Below are 22,505 nucleotides of genomic sequence, written 5' to 3'. Positions count from 1 at the left end.
GTGGGGCTAATGGCGGACTCTGGGAGGGCTCACACCAAGGAGTACTTCCCAGAAATTCTGCTGCCAGTGTCCTAGTCCCTATGGTGAGCTGCAGCCACCCACTGCCTCTGCAGGAGACCCTCTAGCACTAGCAGATAGGTCTGGTTCAGTCTCCCTTGGGGTCACTGCTCATTCCTCTGTGTCCCAATGCACACACTACTTTGTGTGTGCCCTCCAAGAGTTGAGTCTCTGTTTCCCCCAGTCCTGTCAAAGTCCTGCAATCAAATCCCACTAGCCTTCAAAGTCTGATTCTCTAGGAATTCCTCCTCCCATTGCCAGACCCGCAGGTTGGGAATCCTGAAGTGGGGCTCAGAACCTTCACTCCAGTGGGTGGCCTTTTGTGGCATAAGTGTTCTCCAGTCTGTTGGTCACCCACCCAGCAGTTATGGGATTTGATTTTACTGTGATTGCGCCCCTCCTACCATCCTTTGTCTTTGGATGTGGGGTTTCTTTTTTGGTGAGTTCCAGTGTCCTCCTGTCAGTGATTGTCCAGCAGCTAGTTGTGATTCTGGTGTTCTCACAAGAGGGAGTGAGAGCACGTCCTTCTACTCTGCCATCTTGGTTCAGGGCACATCAACTTTAATTTTGATACGTTATAGTGTGTCATTAGGAGAGTAGGAGTACACAGGCAACTTTCCTAATCCCTTCCTCCAGAAGGTCCTTAGTGTCTCTGTCAGGAGTACAACAGTGGACCTGGGTCTTGTCTGATCCAGTGTGACATTTCTAAGACTACTTTCCCTTGTAACCACCACTTCCAGTCCACATCTCCTGTTTTTCTGAATTCACGTGGGAATAGCTCACAGAGGAAATGCACTCATTTCACTGTATCCGCATGATACCTTTGTGTACATTGGACTGCTCCTCTAGCTCTGGTCAGTGTTACTAAGTCCACAATGGTCAAGTGACCTGGTTAGGAGATATGTGCTGTGTTCTGAAGAAAATTGTCAAATATGTCTCTGCATCATATGCCAGGAAGCTTCTGTAAGTGAAGGGAGCATCGATAGGGAGGGATGGCAATTGGCAACAGTTTCTGAAAAAGGGGTAGCTTGGGAGGCTGTATTCAATTTAGTTTGGACATTAAATTAATTAAAATGGACGTGTTTAAGTTATGAACCTTGCCTCATCAGTGCTATAAAAACCCCTTTAGCCGGGCTGTAATTTGACTCTCCTCTCTGTAATGTTGTACAGTATTTCTATGGTTACAGAGCCTGAATAAGTGGAAGCTAAGCATTAGTTTGCTAAATGTGGTTCATGGAACAGTTCACAACTCCCAAACCTGCCAACTCCTGCTTGTTTAGTGTCCTGTTCACTCTTCTTGGGTAGCAGTTGGTTTGTTCCACAGAAAAATGTACAGTAACATTTGTCTCGTGTCCAGGAACCACAAACTATGGCAGCTCTCCATGCTTCTTGGAGATGCAGAGGGGAAAAGGTCACACTAAGCAAAGTTTTTTGGTACATACACTTCCACAGGAAGAAACCATTAAAGGAGTGGGAGATGGCAAAGCAAGAAAAGAATTAAAGCTGGAGAGGTTTTGGATATTTGGAAAACCATACTTTGTTACTTTTCAGAAATTTGCTGTGATTGAACTCTGGAGTTTACAATTCTATGGCCCTAGAAATAAAATCATGCTCTTTAGGTTCTTTATTGTTTGTTTCATATGACAAGACAGGCTTCATTATTGCCCAGGATCACCTGCAAACAAACAGCCATGCTGCCATTAGGAGCCAAACACTTATTGAACCAGGGCCCTATCCTCTCATCTTGCATTGTGTGTTAGGGGAACACACTGAGAGCAGTAGGTACCAGCTGGATTTGTGTCCTTACTTGGGGATTAGGGCCTAAACCCTTAAGCCATTCATGATTATTTGGCCTCTTCCTACTAGGATGAAAGTGGGTTCTTTCCCAGTTAATAGAAAATGTATTGTGCCCACCTGTGACTCACTCCCCTTCCCAGCTGAAAGGCTGTGGGCCCTGCAGAAGGAACCTCTTTCTTCTCAGAGACTCTCCAGAAAGAGACAGTCTGGTGGCTGTCTCTACTATATCATTTAGACCTCTGAATTATAAAAAACAGAAAACCTGACCTCAACTAGCTTAAGGAAAAAGGGAATTTATTGGCTTACGTGACTAAAAAGGCATGGCAAGACGCAAGGGCTCAAACCATGTCACCCAGACCTGCTCTCTCTGCCTCTCTCACCTTGGCTGTGTCTGTCAGGCTCTCCTCTCACGCTTCACGCTGTGGCACCTAGAGCAGCAGTATAACCTCCCAGTGTAAGCACAGCAGGAGACAGTAGGTGTCTTTTCCCCTGTCCTGGAAAAGTCCTGGATTTCATGCTGCCCAGTCTTGGACCACCCTGAACCAGTCCCGGGGTCCAGAGACATCTCATTCCCCACCCCTGGAAGGGTGGGGCCTCCTCTGAGTAGGTGTGAGAAAAGGGTAGCAGCCCAGCTGAAAAGAGGAACGGGAGCTGGGAGGCACATCGCCAGAAGCTGGATTCCCCCTTCAATGCCCTGGGAGACTCTACTTCCAACCACCTGGCCAGCCAGAAGACGGAGGCCTGCTGGTTTGTGAAACAGTTTCAGCCTCTGCCTCGTACTCTTGCCTGCCTGTGTGCCGCTCAGAAAGACTGCAAGGATTATTTCTTCCTTTACATTACACATTTATCTGAAATACACACATTTGTTTGGAAGTCCCCACAAGAGGAAACAAAGGAAGAAATGATCAGGAGTTGATATCATTATGGTGGTTTTGTTGCACGTCTTGGTTTAGGGAAATTTAAAATAGTAAGTAATGGAATCAAGTCATAGTTTAGAAAATATAAAAACCACAATTCTACCACTCTAACCTCACCACTCTTTTCATTGTAGAGTATTTCCTTTCAGCCTTTGTTCAATTGCGTTTCTCACAAACTTTTAAATCTTTTTTAAATTTTTTTTGCTTGACATTACATGATAATTCAGGCATTTTCCATTTTGCTATATAGTTATCATTATCATGTAAATGCAACATGATATTCCATCAGGAATATACCATGATGAACTTAATCATTCTATCATGGGCTGTTTAGGTTGTTCTTTTAAAATTTGTTCTGCTCAAAAAAACACAAAAAATGGTTCTGCTGTTATCAAGAGCAGTGTATGTTGAACATTTGGGGTGTGTGTAACTTTCTCATGCCTTATCTTATTTCCTGAGGATGGGTTGTGAGAAGTGGGATTACTGCTTCAAAGTGTATAAACCTTTTTAGGACTTGATACATATTGCCAAATTGCTTTTCAAATCTGTTGCATTTATCTCATCTGCCTCCAGCAGTTTCTTAGAGGATCAGTTTCATTGCATTTTTGCCAGCAGTAGATATTTGGATTTTTAAACATTTTTCTAATTTAATGAGGAAAAAATAGGTGTCCTTTTTTTACTTTGGATTTCTTTGTTTAGTAGGGAGGTTGAATGGTTTTATGTATGCTTGTTTTTTAGCTGTATTTTCTGCTCTGTTTTACCCATTGTCTTTTCTTCATTTTAGACCCCAAAACAGCTTCTGAAACAGAAACGGATATCTGTGCCGAGTGGGAGATAAAGACCATCACTAGTGCTTTGAAAACCTACCTAAGGTAGGGACTTTGCATTTGCGGGGCATGGTGCCAGCTTGTTATCATGCAATCAGGAAGAAAGTTTTATTTTCAGCCTCCAGAGAGCTGTTGGGTGGGTGTTTGAGATGTGGAAACAGCTTATGTGTGGCTGCAATTAGCTCAGCTGGTCAAACCGATTATAAATCATCCCTAGTTGATGGGTTGCCATTGTGCAGTGGTGCCATGAGTGATTTAGGAAGCTTTGCTCTTTCTGAGAAGCCACTATGACGATTAGCCTTTAACAGAACCTCAAATGTGGAATTCCTTGCAGTCCCTGAATAATCTGCTAAAAAAACAAGGAATTGCATATCCTATTCTGTTGAGAATGCGTGATGACATACCCTACGTATTTGGGGAGCTCTGCGCCTTGCACAGATAGAGTATACTGCTGACATTCCTCCTCAAAAATGAGAACTTAATGGTGCTCCATTTTGACTCCTTCTGCTTAGATTGGAGAATATGACTTCATTGGAGAGGAGACTGCTTTCCTTGTAATAATACGTGTAATATTCCTGCTACCTCCCACCCCTCCCTTGGTTATTAAGGGAGTGGGTGATTGACCAGCTGCTCACATCTCAGTTTCCCGAGTAGACTGAAAGCCATGCTGGACGTGAAGTATAGGAGTATGATAGTTCTCCACTGTAGTTCTTCTCACGCAGGAGAGTGGGGGTCTAGTCTTAAACAAAGAGGAGAACTATAATCAAGAATTGCATAAGCATTTGTACAGGTCTGTCAAGATTTAGTTGGCTTGAAAGCCACAGAAAAGGAATTGGTGATGCAGGTTTTATTGGCTGTTGGGGAATTGCTGGAAGGCTCTTGGAGTCAAGAGTGAGATGTCATGCAAGTGATGACTAAGAGTTGAATCAGGGGATCCGATGAGAATAAAATAAAATCTGAACCAAGAATCATGGATCGTCTGTTGAGAAGCTTATCATTTAGACTATCAGTAAAAAAACCCCTCAAGTTTACAGTTAAACATATTCATAAAACATATTCATATCCCAAATACTACCATTGTAGTTTACACAAAACCAAATGGTAGAGGTTTGTATTTGGTACTTATTTGTGCATGTTGATATTGATTAGCTAATGGACAATAAGTATAAAATATAAATATATTTTAAATAGCAGATAAAATTTGATTGTATCATGCCTAATATTAAGGGTTCTAGCCCTTTGGCATTCTGGAGCAACACTCCATAGTGAATTTGCCACAAAAACACCTACAAAAGTCTTGCATAGTGTATCCAGATGAAGTGACTAAGATGCCAGGAAGAGAAGAGTATGAGAGCAGGCGATAGCAAATGCTGGGTTAGTTGCCTGTTTCTCAGACACATCTTAAAATGCTCTTGTGGAGGGCGAGTCACTGACTGAAAAGGAAATCTCTCAGTTTATGCTAGACTTTTGCATTAGCACTTTTCTGGTTGTGACTCTATGAGACATAAGTTGTATCCATTCCCTTAAAAAGTAGAAAGAATGAACATTTCAGGTGAAATCTCAGGACCCTTTCAGAAGGGAAACTAAGTTGGCTAAACTGAGTTGCTGTTGTTTGCCTGTGATCTTTGTCTTTGAGAAATGTAATACAGTCTGGCCGCCTCTAGGCTGCTAGGTAGCGAGAATAGGATTGTTTTCATTAAGCTGACTAGTGTGTATCCTTTTATTTCAGAATGCTTCCAGGACCACTCATGATGTACCAGTTTCAAAGAAGTTTCATCAAAGCAGCAAGTAAGTTTTCTTTTCACCACAGTTTTAAGGGGAAAGGAATAGATTTTTCTATTTCAGAGAACAGTCAGTGTCCCAAAATAAGTATTACCTAATCCCTCGTATTCTGCGTGTAAACTACCCACATAAACACTCATGAGACTGTCACAGAATAAAAGCGAAACCAAGTCAGATTGCTGAGGGCCTTGTTAGCACGTTGAATTTACAGTTGAGGGGAGAAACTTCAGAAGTGAGTTTGGGGGTGACGGAGAGTTGAGAAAAGCAAGCTTGCCTTTCTAATTTTGATTATTGGAGTTCTAACTCCTTGGATTTTTTCCAGCCCTGGAGTAGCATTTTTCGGAATGAATCAGACTCTGCCCATTACCTAAATTGAGCATTGGACGTATTTCCCTGAATCTGGCACCATTTATATAATTTCCCAGTCCTCTTTCCATCATGGCTTGCATTTATAGCTTCTGATCATTCTTCAGCTATATCATCTAAGCCCTGAGCATCATATTACTGGTATTAAAATACATAGGGTTTAGGTGCAAGCCACCCTAAGTATACTGGACTCTGTCTATGTGGGGCAGGCCACCTGTAAGGGGCAGTAAGATTCTCTATCAGATTTAAGTCTGGCATGAATCCCCACCGTGCTATTATGTCCATAGCCTGTGCCTCTCCCTGTTTCCTTTAAGCCGTCAGAGTTTGTTTACCCTGGTAGCTACTACTGGCCTAATTTAGGAGTACCTCTGTTCTGGTGGCCTTATCCACACATAGCTGTCCCCGTAAAGCAGGAGAAAGACCTGGGAGAAAGCTGGAAGTGAAGATGCTGTTTATGTGACTTCTTTCTCTGAGAAATTCCAAACCCATAGCAACCATTCTCTAATTAAACCTCACCTCAGTCCTATAAATAGGTGTGATGAGTGCCATCAATGTATTTCCCAGAGAAACGGAGCCACGTACCCAAGTTCAACCAAGAGAACGTGACAGTCCATGATTTTGGTTATAGGTTGGCAGAAACATTTCCTCATTTTATCTGCCATTCCTTTCTTCTCCCAGGCTGGTTGTCACACATGACTTGAGAATAACTGGATATTTCCCTTTAAGTCTTTGATGCTGTCTCGAGGTGTTATTTTGATATTTGAGACCCTTGCAAGGCTGTTCATGTACAATTTGTTTATCCCTTGACGAGTGCATAAAGTTCCTTCCTTCCTTGAAACGAAGCTGCCACTCTGTATAGCCAGCTGCTCCCGAGTTTGTTCCTGCTCCAAGTGTGCAGTTGACTGGCTCCATTTCATCACATTATCATTTTGGCATGAACTTTTTTTTTTTTTTTTTTTTTTTTTTTTTGCGGTACGCGGGCCTCTCACTGTTGTGGCCTCTCCCGTTGCGGAGCACAGGCTCCAGATGCGCAGGCTCAGCGGCCATGGCTCACGGGCCCAGCCACTCCGCGGCATGTGGGATCCTCCTGGACTGGGGCACGAACCCGTGTCCCCTGCATCGGCAGGCAGACTCTCAACCACTGCGCCACCAGAGAAGCCCGGCATGAACTTTTTGACGGTCATTTTTTTTTCATAGCTGCTCGTTCACATGTTTATTTAACAAACATTTATTGGGCACCAGCCACATACCTATCACCGTGTTAAGCACTGGCTAGAAGGGAAAATGGAGGCCCAGAAGTGTTAACTGACTTGCTAGAAGTCCCTTGCTGAGAACCTCAACTTTTTGATGCCTGTTGGTCTCAGAAGGTAATTTCTGATTTTTTAAAGTGAGATCAGTCATGTTTCTTAATGAACTCTGTTACGGAAAGCAGCATTAAAAGCACTTTTAGATCTAGTCAGCCTAGTCACAGGTACACAGAACAGGATCTTATACCTCTGAGAAATCCTCAGTCTCTTGTTCCCAACATTTGGTTTCCTCTTATTTTTGTCTTATAAACTGATTTAACTGTGGCCCTGATCCAGTATCGCCTCCCTCCTTCCTTCACAGAGCTGGAGAACCAGGAGTCACGGGTCTCTGAAATCCACAGCCTTGTTCATCGGCTCCCAGAGAAAAACAGGCAGATGTTACAGCTGCTCATGAACCACTTGGCAAAGTAGGTTTAAGACTGATTGCTGGCCTTTCTCTCAGCCCTAGAAAGTTCTTATCTTAGCACTAAAGCTGGTCTCAGTTCTGCTTATGTTTCCTTCTCCCACTGTTGCATCAGGTATGCTGGAGGCTCAGGAAAGAAATGTGGGAAATATTAACTGCAGTGGGTAACAGCAGCACATGGCAGATGGGCTTTGCAGCGGAGGCTGGGGAGGTGCCCATGCCACCAGGCCACCAGGCCGAGTTTGCAGGGGGGTTTGTGTTCTTGTGATGATCAAGGCCAGTAGGAGTGTGTCCTCCATGATACCAGATCACCAAACAGATTTTTCAGGAGTTACATGTTCTTGTGATGATTAAGAGCAAACAGGAATATGTTACAAGTTTACAGACCTTGGATTTGGAATAAAGAGGCCTGGCTTCTGGAGTTGATTCTGTTCTTAACAAGCCACTTAACTAGCCCTGGACAAGCCACTGACCCCTCGATTCCTTAGTTTCTTCATCTGTCAGATATGGGTAGTAGGCTCCCCCTTCTCTATAATGTCATTGATTTTAAATGTTACGTGTATTAAAGCCTTTGAAGAAGTATAAAGAATAGAGGAGAATCAAAGAAAGTCAGTGGGGGCCTGATTTTCCTGCTAGGGATATTTATACTCTTGGAATGGTTTGGATTTTTTGTGTATTTACTGTTGCCTGAGCTGCTTTGGATTGGCCTTGCTGATACCCCTTGCTGTATCAGGCACTACATGTGTGTATGTTCTAACTTTCTCTTAACTTTGATGGATGTTCTTTATTGGAGACTAGCGCATAAGAAAAGACAGACTATAACAGTTAACCTAAATTGTTAAACTCTACATGCTGTGGAACTGGCGTGTTATAATTTCAGCTCTTACCCACACTTTGTTCTGGCATTAAGTCATGTCTTTGGGATTATTTGATACTCTGCCGAGGGAGATTATGATTTGTTTTCATGTTTCTGCCAATCACTTGATATTTTGGATAGAGAGTATAGATGTTACCATAAAGATTTCCATAGGTCTTAATGATGAAGGAACAAGAGTTTTGCATGCTGGTGAGAAGCAGTTAGGCTGAGTAAAGGGTTGCTGCATTCCAGGTCACATATTTTTTCTTGCCATGCCATCTCTGAACTGCATGTTTAGAAACAATTAAGTGTAGCTGAGAACATGCAAATTTTCAAGGAGTATATGCACCTCCCCCCCAAATGTCAAAGAATCCTGATGAGTGTGTTTAAAATAATGGGAACTGGGCTTTAAAAAGTAACTCCAGATGCTCTGACATGACGGTGTGGTGCCTATTCCACACAAACCCAGTCAGGCATTTGTGAAACAGGAAAGCTGGCTTAGATCTTAGTTGCACTCTTGAAGGGCCTGCACCAAAACAGAGGAAGTTCCAGGTACATCTTCCAGCCAAGCATGTGTGGCGATACTCCTGACTGTTTAATGGCCACTGGGTCTTAGTGAGGCCTCCATGGCTTCTGGGAGCAGCTAGAGAAGGAATAGGAAGCAGCTGAGGGCAGTCGGGCTGTTCAGGCTGTGCAGTGTGATGAGAGCTTAATTGGACTGAGAGAGAACAAGAGTCATTGGTGATCCAGTAAAGCCTGAACTGAATCTTCCCATTTTAAAAATGCCCTGAGGATTGTTAGGAATCCTAAAGAAAAAGAAATAGAAATAAAAAATCCAAAACCCTTAAGGTGGGTATTGGACCAATGAACCTGTTCATCTCCTGGTGGATGCTTCACTTTCTCCCTCTGGTTCCACCCTCTTCTCTCCCAACCCCATGAAGTTCAGTCTTTGTCCCTAAGCCAAGGAGAAGTACAGCTGGAATGTGCATGTTAAAGCTGTGGCCTTGACTTTTTGCCTTCTAAAGAATTTAAACCAATTTTGTTGCTGGAGTATTTATTTTATAGCATTTCTGGAGCATTGTGTGTTATCTTTGATACTTACCAGTGATTTTCTTTGGTTCTGTGAGGTTAAGTGACATTTCTTTGTTCATGTGATCATTAAGAAGTCTACATATAGACAAGCTCTCATGGCTGTAATGTGACTTGGTTGTGATGGTAGAACACACAGACTCCTGTTATCAGCGTGCTGTGTTCTTGGTCTCTGGAGCCTCTAGATTTAAAATGTCCTGGAGGAGATGAGTATAAATGAGCACTGCTGAATCCAGTAAGGAGTATTTACTTCAGTTTGAAAAAATGTTTTGGCACCCAGAGGAGTTCTGAGATTCTACGTAAACTCTCTATTCTCATTTACGGCACTGTCCTATTTTAAAATCGAACAGGAAGGGAAAGTTAACTTGGGACAAGGAGTTTGTCTGTTTCATTCCTGTTTTCTCAGGTTCAGACTTACCCAAGGATATGCCTGAGCTATTGTTCCTCTGGTCTACTTACTTAATGGTCAGCTTCCTTCCTAAGTTTTGGTTTCAGGGTTGGTTCTGCTGGAAAACCTGGTGTTTACTTCTCTCATTACTTACTGTGTTTGCCCTGTACATCCCAGGCATCTGGTTCAAAGGGAAGATATTTTGTGTATTTTTTAAAGTACTCTTTTGAAACACTTTACAAAATTGATTTCCTTTAGCTGTGGAGGAAGAGTTAAGACATTTTATATCTAATCCCAAGTAGAAATGCATTCAGAGGGGAAAGAATAAAAACTCCAGACCTCCACGCAAATGATTACCAGGGTACATCCAAATCACAGAGCTCTTGGATTTGTTTCAGACCTCAGAGGGAACATAAAAATTATAGGCAACTCTGCACATATTTTTGTTGTCCCAGCTTAAATCTACTATGAAAATTAGTTGTTTTCTATTTGGAACCTGGAATCTAGTATACAGTCTGGAGTCATGTGCCTCAAAGGATGGTTACACTCACCTGGGGTGCTTGTTTGCATTGACATTTACATTGCTGGGCCCCCGCCTTGATCTGCTGAATTGGACTCTGCCTGGGACTCTGCATTTTTAATTTACTTCCCAGGCAAACAGTCTTTTGAGAACCACTGGCCTAGAGAATGGGCCATATGCAGGGATTCTCTAGGAGGGAGAAATGGTATTGAGAGGAATGGATTGGAATTTAGGAGGTTATTAGAAATAGGGAAGAAGAAACTCAAAGCAGTGAGTTCAAAAAAGGAGATTTTATTTGCAAAATTTAATTACTTTAAAAAATCTCTTGTGATTTCCCATGTCTCTACAATTATTCGCCTTTCATTAAATTGAGTGTTCAGCAAATGACTTTGTTTTAAAATCACACACAAAGCATTTTTAATAATAAAGAAAATTGCCCCCAGCTGGCTTTGGGACCTTGTGGGAATCATTCAACATCTCTGAACCTGGTTTTGTGGCTTCCCTTCCAATCACGTGAGTCTGTGTTATCATCAGATAGAAAGGGGGCAAAAAAAGCAAAAAATTCCCAATCTTATAATTGTAGAAGGAAATAAGAGTAGATGAGTAATAAAGACTAATTTCGTGGTAGCTCCCCAATGTTTGCATACTATTATGACTCCAAGTACGTTGTATATCCCCACACATACCATTCACAGTGGCTCATTGGAACTTTATTACAGTGTTTATGCTGCATGGGAGGATTTCAAAGAGCTCTTCACACATCCGGAATGGCTATTAACAATACCTTTTCACAGCTGGTTTTCCCGAAACACTTACTGAGAAATAAATCTTAGTCTCTTTTCTTTTTTGAAGCAACTACTCCTTTGTTGCCTGGTGTTGTCAGGAAGCCAGAGCCCTTTTCTTGCTTCTCCAAAGAAGAATTGTATCATTTTAGAAGCTCTGGGCTGCAAGAAACAGAAAATCCAATTCATAGTGGCTTAAACAATAAGGGAATCTGTTGTGTCATTACACAAAATCAGTCTTGAGGGTTGGTTAATTTCTTGGCTCATGAAGTACTTGTGTTATTTCCACGGTCCTGCTCACAGCCAGCTTCACTGTGTTGCCTAACTCCTTTCAGGATCATAAGATGTTGTGTTGCATATCTGCACATGAGCGGTTGTCCAGGGCAGAAAGGTATTACAGTTGATCCCTAAGCAGCATGGGTTTGCACTGTGGGTGTCCACTTATACATGGTGGTTTTGTTTCACTAAATATGCACTGTTTATGTGCATAATGCAATATGGTTGAATCCATGGATGCAGAACCACGGATATGAAGGGCCAACTGTAAAGTTATATTAGGATTTGCAACTGTGTAGAAGTATGGTTCAGGTGTAACTGTATTTCTTCTCTGAGTCTCTTTTTAAGAGATGTGATGATACTTTTCCCAGAAGTTCTCCAATAGACTTCCTATCACATCTCATTGGTTTGAAGCATTCACTAGCAAAGGGAATGGGACCACTGTGATTTTTTACCCCAAACAGGATTTACCTGGGTCATTTGTGGGAGGCATGGATACCCATATAAAGCAGGGCTCTGAGTAGGCAACCCATAGTGCCTACTGCAAGTAATCCAGGTAAAATAACATTTAACAAAGAGTATTAAGTCTCTTGAATGATCTTTGCATGGTGTGCTAACTCGATCAGGACATGTGGGACAAGAAGGCCAATTTGGGAGGGGAGATGAATACACCTGCCATGTGGGCACATATACCCTGAAATACCAAGACTTGTGGGGATGGAGGGTGAGAGAAATGAAGAGGGCAAAATCAACTTTAGTCCCATTGCCACTTGCTGATTCTCTATTGTTCTTTTCATTACCCAATTGCTTAATGTTTATTTGGATCATCTGTTACGTGTGACTTTCCCAAAAGGACAAAATTCTATAGATTGCAAGGATCAGGAAGAAATATTGTGGGGCAAATGCTTGGCATACAAGTGAGACCTTATCAAAATAATATGTAGACTCCATTGCTGTAAGTTATCCATGGTTGAACATCCAATGGCTTGGCTGTTTTCTCCTTCCTGTGACTGGAGTTTGAGTACTTCCAGGCATCCCTGCAAGTCAGGAAGGACGTATTCACATTTCCTTAATGATCTAGATGCAGAGTGAATTGGGTTCATGTAAAGATGCCTGTGGTTATTAAAAAAAAAAAAATCATTGCTAGGCTTTGGCACCAAGGGGGATGGGCCCTGGTAGTTAACCAGCATCCCTTAAAGTTCTCAAGAAAGGGTCAAAATAAAAGGAAGTGACTACTTGGCATTAGCATATATCTTATAGATACTCTACTATTCCTTCTTCCTCCATCCCAAGTCTAGACGATAAGATTTAGCTTACTGGAGAGCTGTTGAACATACGAGAAGCGCTCCTTATTTCCTTGCCATCAAGAGTAGTCCAAACAAAATAGCCATGGAATTTTACAAAGCACATTTAAAAGAAAACAGTACTTTTGAGATGATGTCTTTCTAAGATGGAAAGCTCCGGTGAACTTCTCTGGCAGCTCTCCCTCGGCCATACACCCTGGCTTCGGAACCTTTCTTTTCTCTTGTAACCACTAGACACCCACGGCTGCCGGCACAGAATTGCTTGGCTGCCAGGCCATGGGTGTTGTGGCCTGATAGCCCCCCAGAGCCACGTTGACCACATTCTCCAGGTCCATTTGGCTTCTACCTCACTGACTCCTACCCTGGACCGATAGTTCTGGTGATTTTAACCCCTCACTATCTTTTGAATCTGTCCACTTTCCTCCATGTCCATCACTACGTCCCTAGTCTGAGCTGTCATCATTTCTTCCCCAGACTGTTTGCAAAGGCCTCTTGCTGGCTTGCTCTAGCTGGTGGAGCTCTGGCTCCCTGCCAGGCCGCAGAATGCATGCTCTGTAGTTGGGGAACTTGGAACACTGCGGATCCCAACTTGTGATTCCCCTGCTTAAAAAAACGTCGAAGGCAGCTTTCCCCTTGCTCTTAAGACAGAACTCTGGATATGGCCTCCAGGACCTTCTCCGGACTGGACCCTTTCAGACTTTGCAGCCTCGTCTGTGTCCCTCAAGATCACACTGCATCCCTACTGCATGGTGCACAGTGGACGCGCATGAGTATTTGTTGGGTAGAAGCATGAAGCATCTCTTAACCATCTCTCAACTATCCTCTTCCCCGCTCCCTCTCTCTTTTTTTCCCCTCTGTTTGGAATGGCCCCTCCCCACCTTCTGCCTGCCAAAGTCTACTTCATTCTTCAGCCTCAGCTCCAATGCCACTGCCTACAAGAATCCTTTCTGCCTCAGGTGCCCTCTTGCTTTCCTCAACTCCCATAGCCTTTGCCTATTCCTGTCTTTCAACGTGTGTCATATTCCACCTGTGGGACAGTTTACAAGGTATGTATCTTCTCACTCCTACTAGATCATAAGCTCCCAGAGGACAGGCAGTCTGTCTTCCTTTATCTTTGTGTCTTACCTAAAGGTTGCAAACAAGGGCCTCTAGCCAGAGCAGCCCACACACGTACTCGATTTGGTATTGTTGTCCCCCACATTGCTGTTTCAAAAATTTGGACAGGTTTCCAACATTTTTAACAGGGGTCATTTTACTTGGAAAAATTCAGATCTCCTTGCTAGCAATTGGCTGGAAGTAAGTGAGGGCTACACCGTATCCCCCTGGGCATGCCTTCTTCAGTTTGCCTAGTTCCTAGTAGTCCCTGTTGTGCCTGGCCATGGGGTAGACATTAGGGTGTTCAGCCCTTGACCTATCTGTCTGCTGATCCCAAAAAAGGGACTTGATATTTGGTGATTACATAATGAACAAACAGAAATGGGCTGGGAGAATTATTTCCCTGACCAGCTCTGTTTTCTTCCTGAAAGATTTATTATTTTTGATAGATTGGAGATCCCTGGAAGAAGTGAGAGGTACTGCTTCCAGGCCTGTTTATGTGTATGGGGCAGGGAGAAGAGTGTATTTTTTTAAGACTAAGAATGGGATTCTCAAAGGACCTTCTCTAGCTATTGTTGGCAGAGTCAAAGGAAAATCTATTTAAAGGGACACTGCAAAGAGGACAAGCACATATTTTAAAGCAAACAGGCAACTTAGCACTTTAAATTAATGGAAATGCAGAAGAAATCAGAGCTCAACCCTTATTCAGCCTACTTGCCAGACTTTCACTTACTTTCAACCCAGGAATTTCTCTCTTTTGTGGCCTTCAGGGTTAGGAGAAGGAAAGACACAAGTTCAGTTGAAATTTTTGCTTTAAAAAAAATCAACAAAATTCCTGAATTCAAGGAACTAAATCTTTCACATCATAAGAAATGCCCATCGTGAAAGGGGAAATGCTCGGCTTCAAGCTGTGAACACTCAGCAGTCTTAGAGCCCCTTTGATTTGGGTCTCTTGTTTGTTTTCATTTGTTCTGCTTCTGTTTGGGTGAATTTTTTCAGTGACTTTCCTGGTTTTTGATACACCTTTGATACTTCCTTTTCTGAACCCATGGAGTCACCTATAGAGTTCCCTTTCAAATTCAGGGAGGAGCAAAGGAGAGGATGCTATGTTTTCCTCTCTTAGTGGCTGCCCCCTTTTACTTCAGGGTCTTATATACGTGCGAGTACTAACAAGCATGGACACAACTTTGTTTCTTCTTTGCCAACCCTTATCAGAGCCAGATTTCTTTCCGTCCCTCCTTCCCTCCCCTGCTCCTTCCCTCCCCCCTTCCCTCCCTCCTTCCCTCCCTCTCTTCCCTTTCTGATTTTGAGTCCTCTCTCTTTTTTTCTTGGTGAGTCTAGCTAAAGGTTTGTCTGTTCTGTTTATCTTTTTAAAAACCAGTTCTTAGTTTCATTGATCTTTTCTCTGTCTTTTTTAGTCTCTCTTTCATTTATTTCCACTCTTATGAGCCAGATTTCTTATGTGTTGGCCATGGGGGTGGTTTCATTAAATGTCTCTCTTTGGTGGAGCGTCAGTGACTAACTGATTCACTTGCACTGTTTTGAGCACTGAAGCCCTCTCTTGCCGTATCCTCTTTGCATTTTCATGGTGAGCATTACTTATGATATTTATTTCCTTACACTGACTGGTTTTCCAACCAACTCACAACTATTGTAGCTCAAGTGTGGCAGCTGCAGCGAGGCAGCTGGCAGACTTCAGGGTAATTGCAGTTCATCTGTAGGTGCTTGAGAGCTCAGTGATAGAACATTCTGGAGCCAGACTGCCTAGTTTTGCTCGTCTCTTCTGAAACCTGTGTGAAGTACTTCAGTTCTTCATGCCTGAGTTTCCTCATCTGAATAAGGAGATATAATAATTGTATTAGAAACATTTAAATTAGCACATGAGATTCTCTTGGCTTCTCCTGTGCGTATTTCAGCCACCACTGTGGTGACCAGTTGTGTAGCCTCCAATTCATTTCACGCAGGTGCAGCCTGATAGCTGGTAGCCTCATGCCCTTACCATGTGCCTCCTGCCTCTTACCTCCCACCCAAGGGAGACATGACACAAAGTGCCGTCCACACGTGTACAGCCTGGAAGCAAAGGAGTATTAAAAAAAGCAAAGGAGTATTAAAAAAATAAAACTTTGACTAATGGGAGGTGAGAGCTGGGCCTACTGAATAGCAGTCATTAGGTAGCCTCTCGGAAGATGGTCCCAAGAGATGGAGCAGGTATTGGTGCTTGAAGCAGGTAGGGGTTAGCTTCTCTGCCTCATTCCTCCTGAGAACCCCCTAGTAGAATAGAATAGTGTCATATAAGCCTTCACCTCAGACTCTTCTTTCTGGGAAACCTAAAGACAACAATAGCACCTACCCTCTTAGAGTCATTGTGAGGATTAAGCTAATTCATCCACCTAAATCTCTTAGGAGAGCATCTGGCAAGTAGTATAATGTAGGCTTTCAGAGAAATCAGGGGATGGAGGAAGGAGGGTCATGGAGCTGTACCTGAAGGTGAGGGAAGATGGAGAAATTGTTCTAATGATAAACCAAAACAAGTCATTCTTACTGAAGGGATGGGCTTTCTTCACAGTTCTGTTCTTGGCAAGCAAAACCCTTAGGGCTGAATGCCGAAAACATAGCACACATGGCTCTTACCCACTTGGGAGATTTGCATGTGTGCATATGTTTACTTTTGCTTTGCTTTTGTTTTCTTGGCAGTTTGTGTGTGTTTGGGCCAAAGGGCTGAGCATCTATCTCAGTCTTTTTAGCAAAGGGTGAGCCAGCATTGGGTCAGCTGGGAGAAAGCCATTGATATCTGCTTTCAGGTCACACCTTACACCAAGCCTTACAGTTCCCTGTGAGTATTCGGAGCTTTTCCTGAGTCACATGCCCTGTGGAGTGGTGCACCTGTTTGAAACAAGCTGTGTGGCGCTGATTTCCACGGGAGGTCAGCAGCTTCTCACCCTCACCCTCCTGCTTCTTGGTGTCACAAGGCTGATTTCATCTCAAAAGCAGCTGTCTTTGCTGCAACTTAATAACTCTTAATTTCCTGGAGAGGGACTGACACGTTTTTATCATGAAGAGTCATCTTAGTCTGCACGGTCTGGAAATTTCCACTCATCTTTGTGATCTTTGAAATGTTTCTCTTTGTGGAAGAGTCTGACTTATCTTCTTTCTTACTCAGTGTGACTGCCTTTCAGATGCCATTCCCAGATTAAAGAGTCTCATCCAGTGTGAGAACAGTTCTCTTTGCCTCCGGTTTACCCCTTAGTGTAGTCTTCACATGGGTCTCCGTCCCTGAGTCACTGAAATCTGTAATGAAGGATTAATCTACGCTCTAAGAACAGTTGTACATGTATTTGTCTTCATTCTGTCTTGGTGGACACTTCGGCAGGAGGTTTGAAGAAATGTTAAGGCGATTTGAATTTTGGTGTCTATCTTTTCTGCTTTCTCACATGTATTGAAATGCTTTTCTTTAAGCAGATTAGCATGCTGATTTAGTGTTTCCACTTTGGTATTGTAAGTATAAATCATTATTTCTTGGTTCTGTGCAAGGTGGTAGAGGAACCCAACACGTCTGGCTTGTTGGTCTACTGCAGGACTCTTCCTGTTCACTTCGAGGTGCATAGGATTTGATAGAACAGAATCACTGTTTCATTAAAGTCAGGATTTCAGTGAGAAAATGGAGTAATCCTAAGGCCCCAAGGAAGAATTGGTGTATTAGGTTTTTGGTTGTAAGAAACAGACGTCAACTGTGGCTAATTTTCATAAAAAGGGAATTTACTGACAGTCTTCTTGGAGTAATTGAAAGCAGAGTTGAACCATCAGACATTGGAACACAACCTCAAGGGCCCTTACATGCCTCACATCCTACTCCATGTCCCTACACCATTCACTCTTCTCTTCTAGATGATTGTCTCAGATCTTGCTTCCTGTTTCACTGAGAAAATAGATGCAACAGGAGAACGTCCACAAGCCACCACCCCTGCGCCCATGTTCCTGTCTTCTCTCCATGGGTGACAGAAGAACACTCAGTGCTTCTACCTAAAGGCGGTCCCATCACTGGGGCACTAGAGCTGATCCCCGATTGCATCCGGAAGGATTTGGCTCCAGTAGTTTTCCCCTCTATCTCCTTACATCATTGACTTTGTAGTTTCTGCTGAATCTTTCTCATCAGCACTTATAATTTCTGTGATCCTTTACAAATGGAGAACAAAAAAAACAAAACAAAAAACCTTTCTAGATCTTGCATCCCTTTCTAGATACCATTCCTTTCCTCTGTGCTCTCCTCAGCAGAATGTCTTAAATAGTTGTCTGTGTCACCATGTCCAAATCCTCTCTTGAACCTACACCATTTGGGCTATTTTTTTATTTATTTTTTTATTTTTGTCTGCGCTGGGTCTTTGTTGCTGCGCGTGGGCTTTCTCTAGTTGCGGCAAGCGGGGGCCGCTCTTTGCTGCGGTACATGGGCCTCTCATTGTGGTGGATTCTCTTGTTACGAAGCACAGGCTCCAGGCACATGGGCTTAGTAGTTGTGGCTCATGGGGTCTAGAGCGCAGGCTCAGCAGTTGTGGCGCATGGGCCCAGTTGCTTCGTGGCATGTGGGATCTTCCCAGACCAGGGATCGAACCCATGTCCCCTGCATTGGCAGGTGGATCCTTAACCACTGCGCCACCAGGGAAGTCCCACCACTCGGGCTTTTACACCTACTGCTCCACTGAAATGCCTCCTATTGGTGTTGCTAAGTCAGTTTCAACTTACCTTCCCTGATGGTTCTGAAGGATTTAACACAGTTTCGCACTCTGTCCTCCTTGAAATGCGTTCTTCACTTGGTTTCCAGGTCATCATACTCTCCTGTTTTTTTCCCCTACCTCTTTGGCTGCTCCTTTTCAGTCTCATTTTCTGTGCCCCAGGATTTATTCGGTCCTTTGATCCTTAGACCCGCTCTGCCCACTTTCCCTCCTCTCTCTCCCCAGTGAGGTCTTATTCTAGGATTACAACCTCCAGCCCCAGTGCTCCCTACCCACAAGCACTGTTTAATATTTTTCCATAACATGTGTCACTATCTAATATACTGTATATTTGACTTACATATTTATTGTTTTCTTCTCACTGAAATGCAAGCTCTGTGAGGATGAAAATTTGTCTGTCTGTACACTGCCTGCAACAAAGCTTTGCACGTAGCAGGAGGTGCTCTCCATAAATATTTGTTGAATAATGAATGAAATAAAGGGTGGAAAATATCCGGGGAACTAATCGGTGGCCCTGGAGCACTATTTTTTTTTTTTATGGTACACGGGCCTCTCACTGCCGTGGCCTCTCCCGCCGCGGAGCACAGGCTCTGGACGCACAGGCTCAACGGCTATGGCTCACGGGCCCAGCCGCTTCGCGGCATGTGGGATCTTCCTGGACCAGGGCACGTACCCATGTCCCCTGCATCGGCAGGCGGACTCTCAACCACTGCGCCACCAGGGAAGCCCAGAAGTGTAATAGAAAGTCTTTTTTTTTTTTTTTTTGCGGTACGCGGGCCTCTCACTGCCGTGGCCTCTCCCACCGCGGAGCACAGGCTCCGGACGCACAGGCTCAGCGGCCATGGCTCATGGGCCCAACAGCTCCGCGGCATGTGGGATCTTCCCGGACCAGGGCACGAACCCGTGTCCCCTGCATCGGCAGGCAGACTCTCAACAACTGCGCCACCGGGGAAACCCTAGCACTACCTTTTGAATGTCTCAACTCTGAACACCTCTGTCTTCTTATGATTCCACTACAGGTTAATGTTACTAGTGAAGAGAGCATAATGGCCTCCCTTGGGTAATGCACTCACTTCTGTGGCGAGGCGGTAGTGGGGTACTCAGCTGACATTCTTGGTAGGAACACATCTAATGGGAGAGGGGCAATCCAAGGAAAAATTGGAGTATTTGTCTTTCTCTGTCTGACTTATTTCACTTAGCGTAATACCCTCTAGGTCCATCCATATTGTCACAAATGGGAAAGATTTCATTATTTTGTATGGTTGAGTAAAAATTCCAGTGTGTGTGTATGTATCATATCTTCTTTATCCATTCATCCATCACTGAGCACTTAGTTTACTTCCATATCTTGTCTATTGTAAATAACGCTGCAATGAACATTGAGATGCATGTATCTTTTCAAATTAGTGTTTTTGTTGTCTTCGGCTAAATACCCAGAAGTAGAATTACTGGATCATATGGTAGTTCTGTTATCTGAGGAACGTTCATACTATTTTCTGTAGCGGTTGTACCAATTTACATTCCCTACAACAGTTCACAAGGATTCCCTTTTCACTCCATCATCACCAACACTTGTTTCTTATCTTTTTTTCTTTTTGTCTGTGCTGGGTCTTCGTTTCTCTGTGAGGGCTTTCTCTCGTTGTGGCAAGCGGGGGCCACTCTTCATTGCAGTGTGCGGGCCTCTCACTATCCTGGCCTCTCCTGTTGCGGAGCACAGGCTCCAGACATGTAGGCTCAGTAGTTGTGGCTCACGGGCCTAGTTGCTCTGCGGCATGTGGAATCCTCCCAGACCAGGGCACGAACCCGTGTCCCCTGCATTGGCAGGCAGATTCTCAACCACTGCACCACCAGGTAAGCCCCCTGGCAGGAGTTCTTTAGACCCAACCAAGTTGTCAATTACTTGCCATGCAGTCTTAATTTGGATGTTTGGTGGTCGTCTGGGTGGATCTTTTCAAGTCCAAAGAGATAGAGCAATAGGAGAAGGAGAACGACTGAGGGGGAAAAGCCTTGGCCTCAGTTCGCTTCTTCACGGCCAGAGAACTGGTCTCTGCCAGATCCTGCAGGCGATGTCAGCTGCCACTTAACGGGCTACTTGAATCTACATGGCTCAGGATAAGTCCCAGCCACCCTTCAGAGGGGAGCCATAGCCCAATAGGTGGATCGAGATTATGGCCTTTGAGGCCCCGCATTGGGTGCCAGAAAAGATGTTGCAGGAAAGAGAGTGGGGTGCGAGAGGATGGTCACATCCCAAGTCATGTCTGAGTCCCTGGAATGGCCGCCAAGTGTGGGTTCTTGGCTTTGTGCAGGAAAGGATTCAAGAGCAAGACATAGTAAAGTGAAAGAAGGTTTATTCAGGGAGATACACACTCCATAGACAGAGTGTGGGCCATCTTGGAAGGCCTTGTTTCTTATCTTTTTGATAATAGCCATTCTCATAGGTGTGAGGTGATATATCATTGTGGTTTTGATTTGCATTTCCCTGGTGATTAGTGATGTTGAGCATCTTTTCATGTGCCTGTTGGCTATCTGTATGTCTTCTTTGGAAATGTCTGTTCAGGTCCTCTGCCCATATTTTAATCAGATTTTTTGGTTTTTGATATTGAGTTGTATGAATTCTTTATATATTTTAGATATTAATCCCTTATCAGACATATCGTTTGCAAATATCTTCTGCTGTTTAGTAGGTTGCCTTTTCATTTTGTTGAAGGTTTTCTTTGCTGTGCAAAAGCTTTTTAGTTTTTCTTTGCTGTGCAAAAACATTTGTTTAGTTTTGTTTTTGTTACCCTTACCCGAAGATACATACCTGAAAAAGTATTGCTAAGACCAATGTCAGAGAACTTATTGCCTATGTTTTCTTCTAGGAGTTTTATGGTTTCAGGTCTTGCATTTAAGTCTTTAATCCGTTTTGAGGTTTTTTTGTTTTTGTTTTTTGTTTTGTTTTTGTATATGGTCTAAGAAAGTGGACTAGTTTTATTCTTTCGCATGTAGCTGTCCAGTTTTCCTAGCAACATTCAGTGAAGAGACTGTCTTTCCCCCATTGTGTATTCTTGCCTCTTTTGTTGTAAATTAATTGGCCATGTAAGCATGGGTTTATTTCTGGGCTTTCTATTCTGTTCCATTGAGCTATGTGTCTGCTTTTGTTCCAGTACCATACTGTTTTGATTACTATAGCTTTGTAGTATAGTTTGGAATCAGGGAGTGTAATACCTCCAGCTTTCTTCTTTCTCAAGATTGCTTTGGCTATTTGGGGTCTTTTGTGGTTCCATACAAATTTTAGGATTATATGTTCTAGTTCTGTGAAAAATGCCATGAGTATTTTGATAGGGATTGAATAGGTAAGTTTTTTGGGTATGGACACTTTAACAGTTTTAATTCTTCCAATCCATGAGCGTGGAATATCTTTCCATTTATTTGCATCATCTTCAATTTCTTTCATCAGTGTCTTACACTTTACAGAGTACAGGTCTTTCACCTCCTTGGTTAAATTTCTTCCTCAGTATTTTATTCTTTTCGATGCAGTTGTAAATGGAATTTCTCTTTCTGATAGATCATTATTAGTATATAGCAACACTGTAGATTTCTGTAATATTGTATCCTGCAACTTTACTAAATTCATTTACTAATTCTAAAAGTTTTTGGTGGAGTCTAGGGTTTTTTATATATAGTATCTTGTCATCTGCAAACAGTGACTATTTTACTTCTTCCTTTCTAATTTGGGTGTCTTCTTTTTTTTTCTAATTTGGGTGTCTTCTTCTTTTTTTTTTTTTTCTTGTCTGATTGCTGTGGCTAGGACTTCCAATACTACATTGACTAAAAGTGAGAAGAGTGGGCATCCTTGTCTTATTCCTGATCTTAGAGGAAAAGCTTTCAGCTTTTCACTGTTGAGTATGATGTTAGCTGTGGGTTTGTCATATATGACCTTTATTATGTTGAGGTACATTCCATCTATACCCACTTTGTTGAGAGTTTTTATCAAAAATGCATGTTGGATTTTGTCAGATACCTTTTCTGA

At 43.1% G+C, this 22,505-nt stretch overlaps 1 protein-coding gene across 3 annotated transcripts in view; it reads left to right on the top strand.

Moving 5' to 3' along the window:
- Positions 1 to 22,505, top strand: part of ARHGAP26 (Rho GTPase activating protein 26) — a gene marked incomplete at both ends in the record, with an annotated part of 484,977 nt that overhangs the window by 299,729 nt on the left and 162,743 nt on the right. For all 3 annotated transcript variants that reach the window (XM_079704014.1, XM_079704013.1, XM_079704012.1), the window contains 3 exons: positions 3,556 to 3,643; positions 5,328 to 5,386; positions 7,355 to 7,460. In XM_079704014.1, coding sequence (XP_079560140.1) covers positions 3,556 to 3,643; positions 5,328 to 5,386; positions 7,355 to 7,460 — 253 coding nt within the window. The remainder of the gene's footprint in view (positions 1 to 3,555; positions 3,644 to 5,327; positions 5,387 to 7,354; positions 7,461 to 22,505) is intronic.

The sequence above is a fragment of the Hyperoodon ampullatus genome, assembly GCF_949752795.1.
Source record: "Hyperoodon ampullatus genome assembly, chromosome: 4".
Classification (NCBI taxonomy): Eukaryota; Metazoa; Chordata; class Mammalia; order Artiodactyla; family Ziphiidae; genus Hyperoodon; species Hyperoodon ampullatus.
This window is presented reverse-complemented; position numbering and strand designations above follow the sequence as displayed.